This window comes from Myotis myotis, unplaced genomic scaffold, assembly GCF_014108235.1.
Source record: "Myotis myotis isolate mMyoMyo1 unplaced genomic scaffold, mMyoMyo1.p scaffold_m19_p_16, whole genome shotgun sequence".
In the NCBI taxonomy this organism is placed as follows: Eukaryota; Metazoa; Chordata; class Mammalia; order Chiroptera; family Vespertilionidae; genus Myotis; species Myotis myotis.
Genome location: NW_023416320.1, coordinates 30,875,625 through 30,894,445, shown reverse-complemented (window position 1 = coordinate 30,894,445; position 18,821 = coordinate 30,875,625). Strand labels below are relative to the sequence as shown.

General features: G+C 42.4%; 1 protein-coding gene across 1 annotated transcript in view; it reads right to left on the bottom strand.

Moving 5' to 3' along the window:
- Positions 1 to 13,505, bottom strand: part of RAB2A (RAB2A, member RAS oncogene family) — a 72,774-nt gene extending 59,269 nt beyond the window's left edge. The window contains exon 1 of the mRNA XM_036338321.1: positions 13,180 to 13,505. Within this exon, the coding sequence (XP_036194214.1) occupies positions 13,180 to 13,225 (46 nt within the window). The 5' untranslated portion in view covers positions 13,226 to 13,505. The remainder of the gene's footprint in view (positions 1 to 13,179) is intronic.
- Between the last annotated feature and the right edge of the window lie 5,316 nt (positions 13,506 to 18,821).

Genomic DNA, 18,821 nt, shown 5'->3' with positions numbered 1-18,821 from the left:
TATGGGAGGCAATCAATGTTTCTCTCTCTTCCTCTCCCTTCCTTTCTCTCTAAAATCAATAAAAACATATCCTTGGGTGAGGATTAAAAGAAAAAAGTACATACTATTAGGCAAATATGAACCAAAAGTTAATATTCAAAAAGTAATATTAACACCAGAATACCAGAAACTACACTACCAAATATATAAAAAGTGCAAGGTAACTCAGTAACAAAAGAATAACTCTTCAGCAAGATGTAAAGACCTGAGTCCATTTACACCTTACAAATGAGCACTCAAATTTACTGGGGGGGCGGGGGGGGGGGGGATTCAATATGACAAAACTAACCAAAAGAAAATCCATTATCATAATAGATGTCAATATCTAACCCCCAAACTCAAGACTATTAATACAGAAGACATGACACACAAATAGCAAGTCTAATCTAATGGACATGTATGGAACCCTGCATGTACACAAAACACTTTTCAAGCATACATGGAATATGTATAAACGATCATCAAGTACTTGGCTACAAAATTAGTCTCAAATACTGAAGAATCAATACACATAGTCTATGTTCTCATACCTAAATGACATAAAATCAGAAATCATTAATAAAAAGATTGTCTAAAAAAAATAAATAAAAAAGAAAAGAGCCCTAGCTAGTTTGGCTCAGTGGATAGAACGTCAGCCTGCGGACTGCACTGAAGGGTCCCAGGTTCGATTCTGTTCAAGGGCACATGCCCGGGTTGCGGCTCAATCCCCAGTGGGGGGCATGCAGGAGGAAGCCGATCGATGATTCTCTCTCATCACTGATTCTATCTCTCTCTCCCTTGCCTTTTCTCTCTGAAATCAATAAAAATAGACACACAAAAAAACAAACCCACAAAAAAAATGCTTAAAATCCAAAACACACAGTCCTAATTACCTTTAGGGTTGAAAGAGAAGCTCTGAGAAGAAAACAAAGATTTCAGAGTGGCCGGTTCCCCAAGACTTGTTTACAGGTGTTTTCCCCCCCCTGGGGTTCCTTTGAACACTCTTTAAATTATTATCAAAACCTCTTTTCATGGCTGCTATGCCTGTGAAGGAGCCACTCTCTCAGTCTCAGTTTCACTAATAAACTCTCTTTCACTTAAAAACAAATAAAAAACCCACACAAAAAAACTCTTTTTGTGAGCTAGTTGGAATAGTTTTCTGTTCCTTATAATAAAACAGGTCCTTCCTAGATAAATCCCTAGAGGCTTTGCATTTTTAATTTTTTAAAAATATATATTTATATTTTTTAATATTTTTAATTGATTTCAGAGAGGAAGAAGGGGATAGAAACATCAATGATGAGAGAGAATCATTGATCGGCTGCCTCCTGCATGACCCCCACTGGGGATGGAGCCCGAAAACGGGGCATGTACCCTGACCAGGAATCAAACCATGACCTCCTAATTCATACATAAGTCAACACAACCACAGAGCCATGTCGGCTGGGCTAATTATTTTTTTTTTATCCTACAGTCTTTCTAACTCCTTAGTGTAGATGGATGGTCATTTAGACTAAACAAAGCAATGCTGCATATGTATACCTAGAATAAAAGAAATCTTGATAAACCATTTTGATTCTTGTTAAAAAATGCTGATAAACTACAGAACTTCCCATAAAACGTCTAGATGCAAACAAACATGCTAATACAAGAAAACACCAACATAAGCTAGGAAACAATTAGAGTCAAGTATAGCAGATTCCTCAAAGTAGCAGCTGGCTCCAAGTAAGCAAGGTAAGCAGGGATGGGAGGCAGAGGGAGAGTGGAAATCAACATTAGTAGGACACATGGAGGGCAAAAGAAATAATTTTTGCTATGAACAGCATTACTATACAATACTGATCAAGTATGGGTTAGTTTTTTAAATGCATATGGAGAAAGTATAGAAACATTCAAAGAAGCAGGATGGCCCTACTGGTTTTTCTCAGTGGTTGAGCTGGTTGAGCATCAGCCTATGAACCAAGAGGTCACAGTTCAATTCCCAGTCAGAGCTAGAGCAGTCCCGTGTTTTGGGCTCGATCCCCAGTAGGGGGAGTGCAGGAGGCAGTCGATCAATGATTCTCATCATTGATTTTCTCTCTCTCACACTTTTTCTCTGAAATCAATAAAAAGTCTATTTTTTAAAAGAAGCAGGACAAAAAGTAAAGATGAAATATTAACCATTTCTTATTCATGACAAGTGTTATACATTATCTCATGCATTCATTCCATGTTTACAGATGAGGACACTGAGACTCAGGGAGATTCAAGAGGTTGCTCAAGCTCACACAGCTACTAAGGAGCAGAGAAAGGACTTTATCCTGTGTTATAGGACTTTAACCCTATTTTCCATGAGTGGAGGTGGTTATCTGTTTTAGTAAAGGGAACTGACAAAGCAGCAGTAAGCCAATAGACGAGGTCTGATATGGAATTTGAGGGAATCAAGAGATATGTATGATATGGAAGAGAGAGATGGACTTTGGAGTCAGAAAGACCTAGTCTCAAATTCCAGCTTGGTCAGCTACTAGCTGTGTGATGTGATTAGTCTCCCTTCCCTCATTCGTAACACATAGCCTTCCTGTGGATATTACTGTTAAGATTCAATGAGTTGGACTATTAGAAAAGGCCATTATTTGTAGTATAAAATATACCAGTTGTCTATTTACATTCTTCACTACATTACACTATGTTAAGACCCATTATCAGTTATAATTAAGTACATGAATGCACATACTTAAAAAAGCAACAGATAATATAATTAGGGAAAATGAGCAGGGTTTTCTGTTTACACTGCTTAGTGCTAAATACAGTGCCCACTTCTAAAAGGTGTACACATGGTGCTGGCCAGGTAGCTCAGTTACACTAAGCGTTGTCCTGATACACCAAGGTTGCGGGTTCGATCCCCAGTCAGGGCACATACAAGCATCAGCCAATGAATGCAAATAAGTGGAACAACAAATCGATGTTTCTCTCTTACTCTTTCTCAATCAATAAAAGTTAACACAAAAAATACGCAACCTAAAAGGTGTACACAACAGTCACTGTCAAGTATTAATGATGCTTCTGACTTCAACTTACTGTATCTTGTGTTTCTCCCTCGCCCTCTGTAGTAGGCAAAATAATGTTGTCCTCCCCAGCCCCTACCATCACCACACAAAGATATACATGCCTAATCCCCAGAACCTGTGACTGTGTTGCCCTAGGAGGCAAAGGGGTTTTGCAGATGTGATTAAGATTACAGACTTTGAGATGATATTATCCTGGATTATCCAGACAAACCCAATTTAATCGAGTCTTTAAAAGCAGAAAAACCTTTTCCAGCTTCAGTAAGAGAGATGTGATGAGTCAGACAGATTTGACACTAAAAGGACTTGAGTCCTTGTTATTAGCTTTGAAGATGGAGAAAGGGAGTCACATGCCAAGGAATGTGGGTATATGGGTGGACTCTAGAAAGTGGGGAACAGCCATCAGATGACAGCAAAAAAATGGAATCATCAGCCCTACAGCTGCAAGGAACTAATATTCTACCAATATCATGAATGAGCAAGGACCCTCCACAAGGGAACCCAGCCCTGCTAAAACCTTGACATTAGCCATGTGTCTATGCCATACTTTTGATATGTACATGAACTTATGTAGAACTTCAGAACTGTAAGATAAAGTTGTGTTGTTTGAGCTGCTAAGGGTGTGGTAGTTTATGGTAGCAACACAAAATGAATACACCTTTTCTCTCATTTGCATTAAAAAAAACTGTACTTTTAAAAAATATATATGTGTCCTTAATTCTTCTTGAGCAGGGAAAATAAATTGGTTTGTGCATTTAGCCTACCCAGCAGAGGGTACCTAGCACACATCCATGGCTCTCTGATGTACTAACTCTGTGCCAGGCATGGTCTTGTTTTCAAGAATTTTGCTGCAGCATATGCAATGAATTTTCTTCCTTTCTCCCTCAGATTTGACCAGAAACACAGTTAATTGTCAGCTACACCTGAAAATAGGAAGATTTTGAAGAGAAAACTGGGAGAAACTTAAAGAGCTACATCACATCATAGCTATGAAAACTAAAAACTTATAATAGGTGGGGGTAAGAAGAGGGAAGAAGTAAATAATTTGTCCCAAATGACATAGCTCAATTTCTTTATCTATAAAATGGTAACTTCATATATCTGTTGAAGGATTAAAAAACAAACAAACAGCTTTTGATATTGTGTATGAACTACAAAAAATGTAGAGAATTCCTCATAAGAATCTACTACATACACATAGTGCCAAAAGCTAATGTGATACAGAATTCTATATAAATTCAGCCTGAATATGTCTTAGGCATATCCATAAAATCCCAGAAAGCAGAAAATCTGGCAATGAAAAGAAAAAATCAATTTTAGAAAATTAGGCAAGCAAGAAAGGCCCAAGACTGACCAGTAGAGGGGAATGTCATAGTACGAACAATGCTTTAAAAAAGAAAAAGATGTCCAAGACTCACTTCAGCTATACTAAAACAGCACCTCCAAGGATGAGACCCAAGTCATTTGAGTTAACAAACACTGCAGGAATTAAAGGGGAGGGGTGACTATGCATCTATGATAGCAGAAGGAAGCTAGCATCTTCTTGCCAGGTGTCCTTCATTTACAAGTTGAATGTAGAGTGTTTAAAATCTTGCAAATAACTGAGGTTGATGGAATCAAAAGGGAAAGTTTCATGTAAAAAGTGAAAAGCTAGAAAGGGGGGCAAAGGAGGTCAGGATGTGGCTGCATCTATTGTAGTAAAGGACACAGCCTCACAGACCCAAGGATGAGCAAAACAAAATGGAGCAAGCACAGCTGGGCCAGAGTGAGAGGGGAAAACAGCTGAGCTGGCAAAATTAGGATCAGCTCAAATAAAACAGCAAAATTACTGGTGACAGCAAGAGGAGAGCTAGCAAGATAAACTGGTGGGGGAGCAGTGGGGACGATAAAGAAGCCCGGAGCAGGAGCAGGAATGGAGTGGGGATAAAAAGGACAAAAACACTGAGAAAGCAGAGAGGGGTATTATTTGAGATGAGTAGGTAAGTTCACTAGGAAAGGGAAGAAAGAAAAAAAGAATGAAAACACAGGGTCAAGGTCACTATGGTTCAATATAAAGTCTTAGGAGCAATATAAATATTAGGGGAAGCAAGTAGCAAATAAACTGGTTAGGAGAAAAGAAAAGGAAAAGGCCGGTCAAAAATTTTGAAAGACTACATGTAACATGCATAAAGCAAATTTTAAGTATAACAAAAGTATATTGTTGCCCTAACCAGTTTGAGGGTCCCAGATTCAATTCTAGTCAAGGACACATACCTACCTTGGCTGCAGGTTCCATCCTGGACCGGGTCGGGGCGTGTGTGGAAGGCAACCAATTGATGTCTCTCTCTCACATCAATGTTTCTCTCTCTGTCTCTCCCCCTTCCTTCCACTCTCTCTACAAATCAATGGGAAAATATCGAGTGAGGATTAACAAAACAAAAAAAGTATATTGTCTAAATTTTAGATGATGTTAAAAGGTATGTTTCAGACATGTTTTAGCTCTCTCCTTTAATAAAATTACTAAAAAAATTTTAAAACAGACAAACTAAACAATATAGTTCAGAGGTGCATAAGTGACACAACGAAGGGAAGGTTATTACAGACTACAGGCTAGTGGAAGCCTGGGAGAGAGAGAGGTTTGTGATGAGGATCTGTATTTCTTTAGCATGGGTGCTTGAGTTAGTGCTATTCTTCAAAACTATTAAATTATGAATACTTATATAACTAAAATATTCATATTTCATAGCTAAAAACTTCAATGGAATTTTTCTACCTCTGAATTCTGGCTTTTCTTTTAAAAAAAATTTTATTTTGTAAATTTTATTTGTTGGTTTTTAGAGAAATAGGAAGGAAGGGGAGAGGAAAAGGGAGGATGAGGGAGAGAGAGAGAGAGAGAGAGAGAGAGAGAGAGAGAGAGAGAAACATGGACCTATTGTACTTATTTATGCATTCATTTGTTGATTCTTATATGTACCCTGATGGAAGATCAAACCTGCAATCTTAGCATGTCAGGATGATGCTCTGACCAACTAAGCTACCTGGCCAGGGCTTAAAAATGTTTATTAAGATTTTTTTAATTTTTCATTTACAGTTGACATACACTATTATATTAGTTTCAGGTGTGCAACATAGTGATTAGACATTTATATAACTTATGAAGTGATCACCCCAATAAATCTAGTAACAAGTAAGTCTAGTATCCATGACACCAATGTACTTATTACAATACTAGAGGCCCGGTGCACGGATTCGTGTACTGGTGGGGTCCCTCAGCCTGGCCTGTGTCCTCTTGCAACCCAGGATCTTTCAGGGGATGTCAGACTGCCAGTTTAGGCCTGATCCCCACAGGGATGTAGCAGTGTGTGAAGTGGCAGGCGGCTGGGGAGGAGCTCGAGTTGGGACCCGGTGCCGCTCCCGCTTATCCCGACCCCACGGCACCTGCCGCAAGCAGCCTTCGGTAGCCCTGCTGCAGAGGTGGGAGAAGCTTGCTCTGCTGCAGCTGCACTCGCCAGCTGTGAGCCCGGCTTCTGGCTGAGCGGCGCTCCCGCTGTGGGAGCACACTGACCACCAGGGGCAGCTCCTGCATTGAGCATCTGCCCCCTGGTGGCCAGTGTGTGTCATAGCTGCTGGTCGACCAGTCGTTCGGTCACTTAGGCTTTTATATACTAGCATATAGACTACTGACTATATTTCCTATACTGTACTTTACATCCCCATGGCTGTTTTTATACAAGACAATGTATACATCTTAATGTCTTCCTTTTTCATCCATTCCACCAACCCCTCCTCACACCTGGTAACCATCAATATGTTCTCTGTATCTATGAGTTTGTTTCTTCACGTTTAAGTGAAATCATATGGTATCTGTCTTTCTCTGTCTGAATTATTTCACTCAGCATAATACTCTCTAGGTCTATTCAGGTAGTTGCCAGTTTGTTTTTCCCACTGCTTATTTTCTAAAAATAATCTAACGAACTTCTCAAAATCTCTGAATCCTTAAAAACAAAAACAAAAAACACACAAAACACTCTAGGTGATTCACAAGAATTTAAAGAAACTCAAATTTGAGTCTCTCACAGGAAGAGGGCTTCCTTTTATTATAGCTTTATTTATTATTATTATTTTTAAATATATTTTATTGATTTTTTACAGAGAGGAAGGGAGAGAGATAGTTAGAAACATCGATGAGAGAGAAACATCGATCAGCTGCCTCCTGCACATCTCCTACTGGGGATATGCCCGCAACCCAGGTACATGCCCTTGACCGGAATCGAACCTGGGACCTTACAGTCCGCAGGCCGACGCTCTATCCACTGAGCCAAACCGGTTTCGGCATAGTGCCGGGAGCCGGTCCATGCTTGCTGTTTCAAGGGACCTGGCATATATGGCATACTGTTCTTAATATGTTTGCTCACCTTCTTGGCACTATGTGTTTTAACCAAGGTCTCTGAGAAAGGTTGTTTCCCCAGGTAGGGATTTTCCCCTGAAGTTAGGGAGGGAATAAAACCTCTTAACTAAGTGCCAGGAGGGTAATTAATCACTTTAACTATGAACAATCATGCTTAAGCTACATAATCTTTACTCCCTGGAATGGAGATAAGAAACGCCCTAACCTTTGTAATAGAGATTGATAGGATTGAATCAACTGGTATAAATACAGATGTAACAAGACAGCAAGACACAGAACTTAGAAGACAGAACTTAGAAGACAGAACCTACACAGAACCTAGAGACAGAAGAACTTCGCTGGAGAGAACATGGCAAAAGATCCTGGACTGAACCTGACTACAGAAATTGGCAAGAGAACCTGACTAGAACCTGGTGACTAAACCTGGCTGGAGAACCTGGACAGAACCTGGCTGGAGAACCTAGTGAGGGAACATGGCTACAGAACCTGGCTGGAGAACCTGGAGAACCTAGCAAGAGAACATGGACACAGAACCTGGCTGGAGATCCTAAGCAGAACCTCTCTGGAGATCCTGAACAGAACTTGGCTAGAGATCCTGGCTAGGCTGCTGATCAACTGAACGCTGCCTCCGTGTCGTTCCTTCTTTGCCGACTCCGTCCACACCTTTGGGGACCCCTGGACCTGCTGGGGTTGGACCCCAGCAGCATAGCTTTATTTTTTTTAAAAAATATATTTTATTAATTCTTTACAGAGAGGAAGAGAGGGATAGAGAGTTAGAAACATCGATGAGAGAGAAACATCGATCAGCTGCCTCCTGCACACTCCCCACTGGGTATATGCCCGCAACCAAGGTACATGCCCTTGACTGGAATCAAACCTGGGACCCCTGAGTCCACAGGCCAATGCTCAACCCACTGAGCCAAACCGGTCAGGGCTATTATAGCTTTAAAGTAGGGGTGGGGAACATCCAGCCTGAGAAGGTCTGAGAAGTCATTTGGTCTGGCCCTGCCAAGGCATCAGGGGTGAGTTAAATAAATGTGACCAAACATAGGAAGTTAATTTTTAAGTTGATAATTTTGTATGGCCAGCAAGTGATCTTATAAATATCCAAATGACCTTTTGCAGTAAAAAGGTTCCCCACCCCTCTAAAGCACTAGAGAATCCTCTAGGATTTTGCTCCTGCTCTCTCTCTCTTGTATTTTCAACCTTTCAACTTCAAGTGTGCCCTAACTTAACACACACACCCTAGTCAACCTGATCTTACAACCAACTCTCACTGTTTCCTTCTCTTTCACACTCAAAGGTTTCAATAAAATGGCTCTACTTTTAACTTCCCAGTATCTCTTGTTTTAAAACCACAGATGGTGAGATTGATCCACTGAGCCGTAAACAGGTATGAACTTCCAACTATCTACCATTCATTTCCACTGACAAATCCCTACTCACCATTCCAATTTCAGTTTAAATATCACCTTCCAGGTAAAGCCTTGCTACATCTCCCCCCAAGGGCTCATCACTTATCTATTAAAAAATTCTGACATTGAAAGGCCTACCTTTACATTTAAAACAAAGTCAAAAGCTTTCCAGACAAGCAACAAAAAATAAGATTATTTAGAATGTCTGTGGAGAAGGTAGTCAAAAGTACAAACTTCCAGTTATAAGAAAAGTAAATCTTGGGAATGTAAAGAACAACATGAAGAATATAGTTAACAATACTATACTGTATAGCAGGAAGTTGATAAGACTAAATTTTTTAAAAATATATTTTTATTGATTTCAGAGAGGAAGGGAGAGGGAGATAGAAACATCAATGATGAGAGAGAATCATTGATCAGCTGCCTCCTGCATGCCCCTCACTGAAGATTGAGCCCACAATCCGGGCCATTTGCCCTTGAATGGGATTGAACCTGGGACCCTTCAGTCCACAGAGTGACACTCTATCCACTGAGCAAAACCAGCTAGGGCAAGAATAAATTTTTAAAAGTTCTCATAGCACCCATGATGGTATGGTTCAGCTGGTTGGAGCATCATCCTGTACACCAAAAGGTGGCAGATTTGAATCCTGGTGAAGGGACACACATATCCAGGTTGTGGGTTCAATCCCAGGTTGGGGTGCGTGGGGGAGGCAACAGATTGGTCTCTCTCTCTCTCTCTCTCTCTAACTTTCTGTCTCTAAAATCATTACAATAGAATTTCTCATGGCAAGAAAAAAATTTTGTATTTTGTGGCAATAAATGTTAACTAAATTTACTGTGGTAATCATTTTGCAATATATATATATATCAAATCATTATGTTGTACACCTGAAACTAATACAATGTTATATGCCAATTATATCTCAATTTAAAAAATATATTCAGATGATATAATAATGTATAACCAGGCTGGTCTTGTTTATTTTCTTATATAGCACTATCCTCAAAAGAATGAAGAGTGAAGGAGACCAATAAAATGCAATAAGGAGTAGTGGGTTTGTTATTATCTTAAAAGAATGGATGAATAGGAGTTGGTCAGGTAAAAAGTTCTGACCTAACCTTCCCTTTCCCCTTTATGCCTCCCCACCCCCTACTCCCTACCCACGCATTCATCTCTTAAACTCTAAAGGAACCCACAAGACTTGTAACCAGGGGAGCAATGGGCAGTGGCAGCTAGTCCTGGGATAAACCCCTGAACCCGTTCCCAAGGCCCCCTTTTTCAATGACTCTCCAGTGAGCTGACAGCAGCCCCACCTTGGCTCACTTCTTTCCAATAATGTTTCTAGGGAGCCAAAGCAGTCCCACCTAGTCTCTCTCCTGTTGTTTCTATCCTAGGCCCTTCCTTTTTCCACTGTCCCCAACTTTAATAACATACTCTCTAGATTAAAAACAAAAGACAAGCCACACACACTTCTTCTATGAAAGGGGGTTCTGAAAAGGAAAATGAGCCTGTTACTTTCACATTTGTCCACATTTTATCTCACTACTGAGAGGAGGGAAGGCTAATGACTATTTTATAGGCTAGAGAAAGCGAAACAGGAAAAGTAGTGATTTCCTTCATTCTAAGATGTATATTTTTCACACTATGACTTTAAAAAAAAATCAAGATGGGTCTCACACTACTAATTTAATATCATCTTCTGTGGGGAGGGCCACATTAAGTGTATTTTATAACTATGGGTATACTTTGAATTAAGGAAGTATGGTAAAGCATTTCAACCAAAGTCAACAGTAAGAAAGTGACAGAATCAGGCTAAAAAATTCTGCTGTCAAAGTTATTAATGTACAATAATAGTTATACAGTGGCCTGTTTGGCTATTCTTTCATTAATTTAATTAAATGTATAGGGTCTACCTTCTACTAGGTTCTTCCTGAAATACAAAACCATACAAAACAACTTTTCTGCCCTCAAGAAGTACATAACCAAATATAGATGTCTACACAAGTACCTACAAAACATTCTGGAATTAATATCAGAAAGATGAATCACTTCTCAGTCTTCTGGCTAAGATTATATATGAAACTGATAAGACAGGTATCTACACTTGAGGACAATATATTAAATGGACTTTTGGAGCAGGGAGATGGGACAGGAGCTTCCACTCCAAGCATCCACCCAGTGTTGTACCCCCTGGGGGGGGGGGCGGTGTAACAGAAAGATGATACAAAATGAGATAGCATCCAGGTAAGGAGCAATCACTTTCAGCCAGCTACCAGGAAAAGCCTGACACATCTAAAGAGCTTAATATATGTTGACTCTGAAAGCATTATGGAAGACCCAGGTTAGGCTTTGAAAGAAAGACTAACCAAATTTCCACAGAGAAGGCACTCCAAGCAGAGGGATCCACAGGGACCAGAAAAAAGCCACTGGGCCACTGGCAGAAGCCAGGTCAGGAATAATGACCAGTAAACGGGGCTAAAATATGGAGTTCCAGAGGCACAGCCTCCTAACAGTCACGTTTCAGTAAGATTAATCGGACAGTAACTGGACAGGCTGAACTGGTGTGGGGAGAAGTACTGCAGTAGAGCATGGGTGTCAAATACTCGGGGCGTGACCCAGGGAACAGCAGCAACAGCAAGAACTGCCTGGGGACTGTGTTTACATGAGAGCAAACTCCCGGAGAAGCACCAACACGTTACCATTTGCAGCCCTCCACTCCCAACTCCATGCCTTACCCACAGGACATGCTCAATAAATGAGCTGGGAGAGGGAACCTGCAAATGTCCACCGTCACTTCTCTCTCTACTTTTCAAAACCTTTCCTATTACTCCTAAGGTGAAGTCCCTCTCCAGTCTTGGACTTACAGCCTAAGTCAACATTGTGTCAGCAGGTTTTAGAACCCCACTTCGTTTTCCTTCAAAATATGCCACAGCGTTTTGAACAGTATATAAATTTGCAACGAAATATCTGCAAACCACTGGGATTTTCTGTAGAAAATCATCCAGTTTCCATACAGACACACACACCAAAAACAAAGAAAAACCTAGCTGGAAAACCTCCCTCAGGGCAGAGAGTTTTTCTTTTCGGCAGCAATCAACATCCTCCTCGCGTTCCTTATTGAATCTGCTTCAGCACTAGTGCGACCGCAGCTGCACCTTACATTTCCAAAGTTGTGTAAAGCGTCCAAAATTGTGCAAGAGTCACCAGTGAAACCAGACTCCGGTATATTAATAGTTATAACACCTTAAGAGGCCTCAGTTGTATTATCTAAGATCCCACATAATTCCAAAATCACCGGTTTTGAGCAATTATTTTGCGTGTCCGTTCACTTACCTGTGAAATACACTCGGATGTCATTTAAAGTGAGACTAACTGAGCTTCTTTCTGCTTCAGACAGACATCAGGTCAGCTCGAAAATTAGCAGTTGTGACCCAGATTTGATACACGGAAAAAAATCAATGTCCCCAACACACACACACACACACACACACACACACACACACACACAGCACCGGAGGCCTGGCATTGCTATCAAACCACCCCAGTTTACACGTGGCAAAAGTCTACAGAACTATTTCGTGCTTTAACGACCCCGAAAGGGATTCCTCAGCCGTCAAGTAATGGGATCTGATTTATTCTGACTTGATAAGTGACGGTGTTAGAAAAGGTAAACAATAATTTTTTTTTTTTTTAGTATTTGTAGGCCTTGAGAAAAAAACCCACAATTTTTTTAAAGGTCTCCTCTCCTCCTCAGCTGGCTGTCCCACACCAGGGAGCGCTGTGCCCAGGCCTAGGCAGACAGATGCATGTAGGTCAGAGAAGGGGGGACTCTTCAGCAAACCCAAGACCCTCCTCCCACCCATCACCTGCTGCTCTCCTCTGCCTCCCCTCTCCTTTCTCGGGGGGGGGGGGGGGCGGCCAAGAGGCCCCAAAGTGAGCAGCCCCGGCGAGGGGTGCAACCATCGAAGCCGGGCCCTGGCGGCCTGGGCTGCGGCCCCTCCTGTCAGACACTGCCAAGGCCGAGCATCGCACACGGCAGCCCCGGCCCCGGCTGCACGCTCCGGCCCCGGCTGCACGGCCCGGCCCCGGCTGCAGCGCGCTCCGGGCGGCGGCCGCGCACCGGGCCCCAGGCCGCGGCGCTCGCAGTGCCCACGTCACCAGCGCTAGCACTGCGGAAATGGAGCGCCGCGGCCCGGAGGGAGGCGCCCGGCGGTGGCGGCGCCCGCGCCCGGGCCAGGCGCCGTCAGCCCCTCTGCCCCGGCCCGCAGGCCGCCGACACCCGCCCCGGAGGCCCCGGAGGCCCGGGACCCTCACCTGTGTCGCCGATGATGATGTACTTGAAGAGGTACGCGTACGCCATGGCCGCGGCCGCTCGGTGCCAGGGCACACGGCTCCTCCTCCTGCTACTGCTCCTCCTCCTCCTCCTCCGCGCCCCTCAACCTGCCGCCGCAGGGCCTCCAAATGCCAGGCCCGCCCGTCGCAACCTCCGCCCGTCGCCGTCCGCAGCCAAGAGTGAGGAGCTGAGAAGAAGCCGGACAAACTGACACCCGAGGAGCCGAGAGAGACAGCGCCCGGCCGAGCCCAGTCGAACAATAACAGCTGCCGTGGCGTCCCCGCCCCGCCTCCGCGCCGACCCGGAAGGGCTTCGGCCGCCAGCGTCGCCGGAGTAAAGGGGAGGAGCCCGCACGACGGCTGCGCCCGTCTGCCCGAGCCCCGCCCACACAGGGCCTAGCCCCGCCCACACAGCGCCCAGCGAGCCGCGCCCAGTCCCACCCGACCCGGGCCAGCCTGGGCGCCAGTGGATCCGGCGCCTTGGAGCGGGCGATCCCTGCGGTCCGGTCCGGAGCAGCTGGGGGAGATGAGGGGAGGTTCGGTTCTGTCGTCGCTGCGCGCGGGGGCGCGGGACACGTGGTGGGAAAGTGTTTGAAAATGCAGGCGTCTACATGAGCTGGGCTGGAGTGCGGGGACCTTTCTGAATTTGGAGACTAGGGCTTGCCCGTGAAAATGAACTATTTGTATATTTGAGACCGTAAGTGAGGGAATGGGAAGTATATGATGGCATGCCCCTACGTTGGAATACTACACGGCCCTTAACTAAAAAATATAAAAAGCCTGATTTATGGTAAGCGAAAACAAAGCACAAGACTCAGTGTATAAATGTATATATTAGATACATTCATACATGATATGTAATGATTACTTATAATATGTAATAAATGACACATAAGTTATGTTTTATTGTGTTAATATAAATACATATTTTTACCATTGTGTAAATAAACAATAGGAATATACTTAAATACCCATATGTATATAGTCCATCTGAAAGGAAACACAACTTGCACCAAGGGAGGGGTGTGATTGGAGGAAAGAGCCATGTTGCACTGAATTACTCATGTGTGGTTTGAAATTTTTGCAGTGCTCACAAATTACCTAGTGGAAAACACAGTTAAGGGACTAGACAAATAACTTTTTGTTCATTCGGCTAATCCTTAGTGAGTACATCTTTTGTTTCCTGCACACCTAGGAATTGCAACTAAAGGCAGATCCTATTGGAAAAAAGCACAAATTTTGGAGGCGGGAATAGAAGACAGAGTTAGTGTCAGGATAGGTTACCGAAAACTAGACGATGATGTCTGAACCAGGCATATGAATTATGAGTAAGAATTTGTCAAAAGGATAAAAGTTTAGGGGAAGGAACTGAAGTTTTAGGCCCAAGAAACAAAATGTGCAAAGTTCATGGATCTGTTCTGGGAATTTAAAGTTGTGTAAGGGGGAGAAGTGACTGGAATTTGGTGGCCTGGTTCCTGTTGCCTAATATTCTCCTCTCCCTTTTGGGATCTCTCACGATGTAATTCTATTAACACCTTCATGCTGGGCTGGCTGTGCTTGGTTCCTACTTGATTTGAGTGGCCTTGCAAAGTGTGAACTGACAGGACTTTTTCTGGAATATTTGGAGGGGATTTTATTAAAGGTTCAGCATACAAGAATTTGACATGAAATGTTATCTGGGCCCTGGCCAATTTATCTCAGTGGTTAGATCATCGGCCCTCAGACTGAATGGTCTTGGGTTCGATTCCCAGTCAAGGACATGAACCTCGATTGCAGGCTCAATCCCAGTCCTGGTCAGGGCCCGTGAGGTAGGCAACCAGTTGATGTGTCTCACATAGATGTTTTTCTCTCTCTCCCTCTCCTCCCTCCCTTTCACTCTCTCTCTAAAGATCAGTGATAGAAAAATCCTATATAATAAAAGCCTAATATGCAAATTGACCAAACAGCAGAACGACTGACTGGTCGCCAGGACATGCACTAACCACCGGCGGGCAGACGCTCAACGCAAGAGCTGCCCTTAGGCCCTAGGCCAGCCAAAGTGGGTGCTAGCAAGGGCCCCCCCAATCGCCCTGCCAGTTGCCCCACATGTCAGCCCTGATGACCGACCAGGCCTAGGGACCCTACCCAGGCATGAATTTTATGCACTGGGTCTCTAGTAAAAAATAAAAAATATATATATCAGTGAAAAAAAAAAGATCAGTGGAAAAAATGTCCTCAGGTATATCCTCACGTGAGGATTAAAAAAAAAAGTTACCTGGAATTGCATAATCTGGTTCACTTATCCTTCCCCTGAGGGAGGGGAGGTCCCTGCCCAAGGCCTCCAGGTTGCAGAGCCCATTTGTCCCTCCCATCTGAGTGCTTCCCTCAGTCTTTTCTGGTGATAGACATCAAGCATGTCCCCTCCTTCCAACTTCCTACTACTCTGAAAGCTGTTGCCTTTACTCATCACCCCGACAGGACAACTCTATCAGGATATTACACAAAAAACTAGCATCCTTACAACTCAGGAACATTCCCATACTGTTAGAGGAGGTGCGTAGCTGGAGAAGTCACCGGTGCCAGGTCTTGCAGGGTCTTGTAGCCATGTCAGTATGCATATAGAACTTTACCCAGTGGACACAAGGAACACTGAAGAGAAAGGTCAGAATTGGATGTATAAGAAGTCATAGAAATGGGCATAATGCTATAGAAGCAATGGTATGTAAAGAAAAGAATAGAGTCTCGGGGGTAAAGGGGTGTGGGGGTACGGGAAGAGACTGGACAAAAATCATACACCTATGGATGAGGACAGTTGGGGGGGGGGGTAAAGGCAGAGGGTGGGGTGGGAACCGGGTGGAGGGGAGCTATGGGGGGAAAAAAGGAACAACTGTAATAATCTGAACAATAAAGATTTAAAAAAAAAAGAAAAGAAAAGAATAGGGTATCACATGATCTCACTTATTTGTGGAATCTAATCAACAAAATGAATTGACTAACAAAATAAGGCCCAATGCTTGGAGACATGGAACAGACTGACATACCTTGATGTGGGGGTTGAGGGGATGAGAAGAGATAAACCAAAGAACTTATATACTTAGATGCATAGCCCATGGACACAGGCAATTAGGGTAGAGAAGACCTGGGGGTGGATGGGTGATGGCTGGGAGGAGGGGGGGAGCAGAAAAGGGGAAAATGGGAGATATCTGTAATCCTACCAACAATAAAAGAATATATTAAAAAATTAAAAAAAGAGAAAAGAATGGGTTAGTGAACACCTAATACAATATACAGATGATATATTATGGAATTGTATGCCTGAAGCCTACATAATTTTATTAACCACTGTCACCCAATAAATTCAATAAAAAAGTAAAGAACTTAGGAAACCTTACTTTTAATCTTGGTCCTACCACTAACATTGGATGATTGTGACAAATGATTTGGCCTCTAAGAGCAGGGCCCCCTTCTATAAAGTGAAGGAGTTAAGTGTTACCTAAGGGTTGTTCAAGTCTGAAGTCCTTTAATTTGATGTCAACCCAACCTCCAGACCTAAAGCATATGTAAAATAGGCCATAATCCTCTAATTTAAATGTCAGGGCCACAGGCGTCAAATGTATATTGTTTTTGCACAGAACTGAGATGCAGTACTTACTTGTGCACAGGAACTGTAATGATCAGTGTAATCTCAAAAGAGCAAGAGCTTGATTTCTAAGTCCTTCCCTGATCCTCATTTTCCTTATCTGGAAAATGTAGATAATAACTGCCTCACAAAATCAATTTAGGATCAAATGAGAGAATGTATATGAAGATATTTTGAAAATTATGAAAAATATATGCTTAATACATAAAACTTAATGTATTAAGCATAAACTTAGTGCTGCAAATTTTTTAAAAAAATTAGAGTACATTGAGGGAGTGAAAACCTAGTCACAATATAAATTCATGTTTTAAACCAGCTCCATGCCTATCTCTATATTATGTCTATTTTTTTCCTACATGTACTCCATAATATTTCCTCTAAGCCTATATTCTCTCTTAAATCCTTTTTGAAACAATACAGGGTAACCACAGAAATTTCATTTGAAACATTTACCCCAAATATTCAGAAATAATTTTCAAGAAAAATTCCTCAGGCAAAATGACAGAAATAAACCTCTCTTCCCTTAAGCGGTAGAGTAATTCCTAGGATTTTCCATTCAGTTTGATTTTTAGCTTTTTTACCCCCTTGGGTATGAATTCCAATAACCTCATCTCTCAGTCTTACATCATATATGGTGTGAAGGTCATAACTGAAATATAAAAATTATAAGACTACATTCTCCAAGGTCTTCTTATTCAAGTTCTCCATAACTTTTTTTTTAAAGTATATGTTTTTATTGATTTCAGAGAGGAAGGAAGAGGGATAGAGGGATAGAAACATCAATGGTGAGAGAGAATCATTGATTGACTGCCTCCTGCCAGGCCCACACTGGGGTCGAGCCTGCAATCAGGGCATACAGGCTGACCATGAATCGAACCATGACCTCTGGGTTCGTAGGTCGATGCTCAATCACTGAGCCATGCCAGCCGGGCTCCATGACATTTTAAAGTACAGTAGAATATTGGAAGTTGGCATTTACTGCTCAGCCAAACTTACCATGTATTTACATTTTCTCTGCTTTTGATTGCTCTGAGATGTGGGAAGAAAGGCAGGGATGGGATGGGAGAGGAGTGACTTGGAATACTGTAATCCATAGGTTCTTACTTTGGTTTCCATGGCTTCCTTAGCCAGTTCTTGAACTCTGGGAACTCAGATCCTCCAGGAATGGTATGCAAACTGTTGTGTGTATTTGCATGCTTGTAATTTTATGGGAAAGATTCTTGCATGAGTCCATGACCCAGAAATAATTAAGAATCACAGCGAAAGGCCCTCTTTATCCATTTCTGAATACCATGACAGGACTAATTTTTCAGCAAATACTAATAAGCTAAATACCAAATTTGGAGGAAGATATAACTAATTTCAAATCCTGAATTTACCACCTATCAGTTGAGTGATCTTGAATAAATTACTAAACTCTCTAAGCCTTATTTCATGAGATGACATAAGTAAAGCATCTAGCACAATGTCAAGCTTACTAAGTAGACATTAAATAAACATCAAAGTTATCTCCCCCTTCCTTTCATACACTCCTTGTTCTCCACCTCCAACTTGTCACTAAGGCTGGTAGGAGTTAAATGAGGCCAGCAAAGACCCTGCCTGAAAGGAGATTAGAATCTCCTTGTGCTGAGTCATGAGTGGCTTGGGCCTGGGAAGGCTACAGGAGAGGTCCTGTGTTATTTTAGAGGACAGAATTTTGTTTTGGGAAATGAGAGTAGATTTTTATGGAAGGAGACCTATTCAAACTGAGCCTTTAAGGGCATTCATCTTTCATGGTTATTGCTTTAACCTAGTCATGCCAATTGCTTCAGCCCTCTCCATTGTACATTGTTCACCTTATCCACCTGACCTGCCATTTCTATTCTAGTTGGGTAACCCACCTGGTATTCCCTGCTTTACTTTTCTATGCATGACCTATTTTTGGCCACTTGTCAAAGCCAGATATGACTGTTTTCTCTCTTCCATTCTGCTCATCTTTCACAAGCTTACTCGAAGAGTCAAAAGT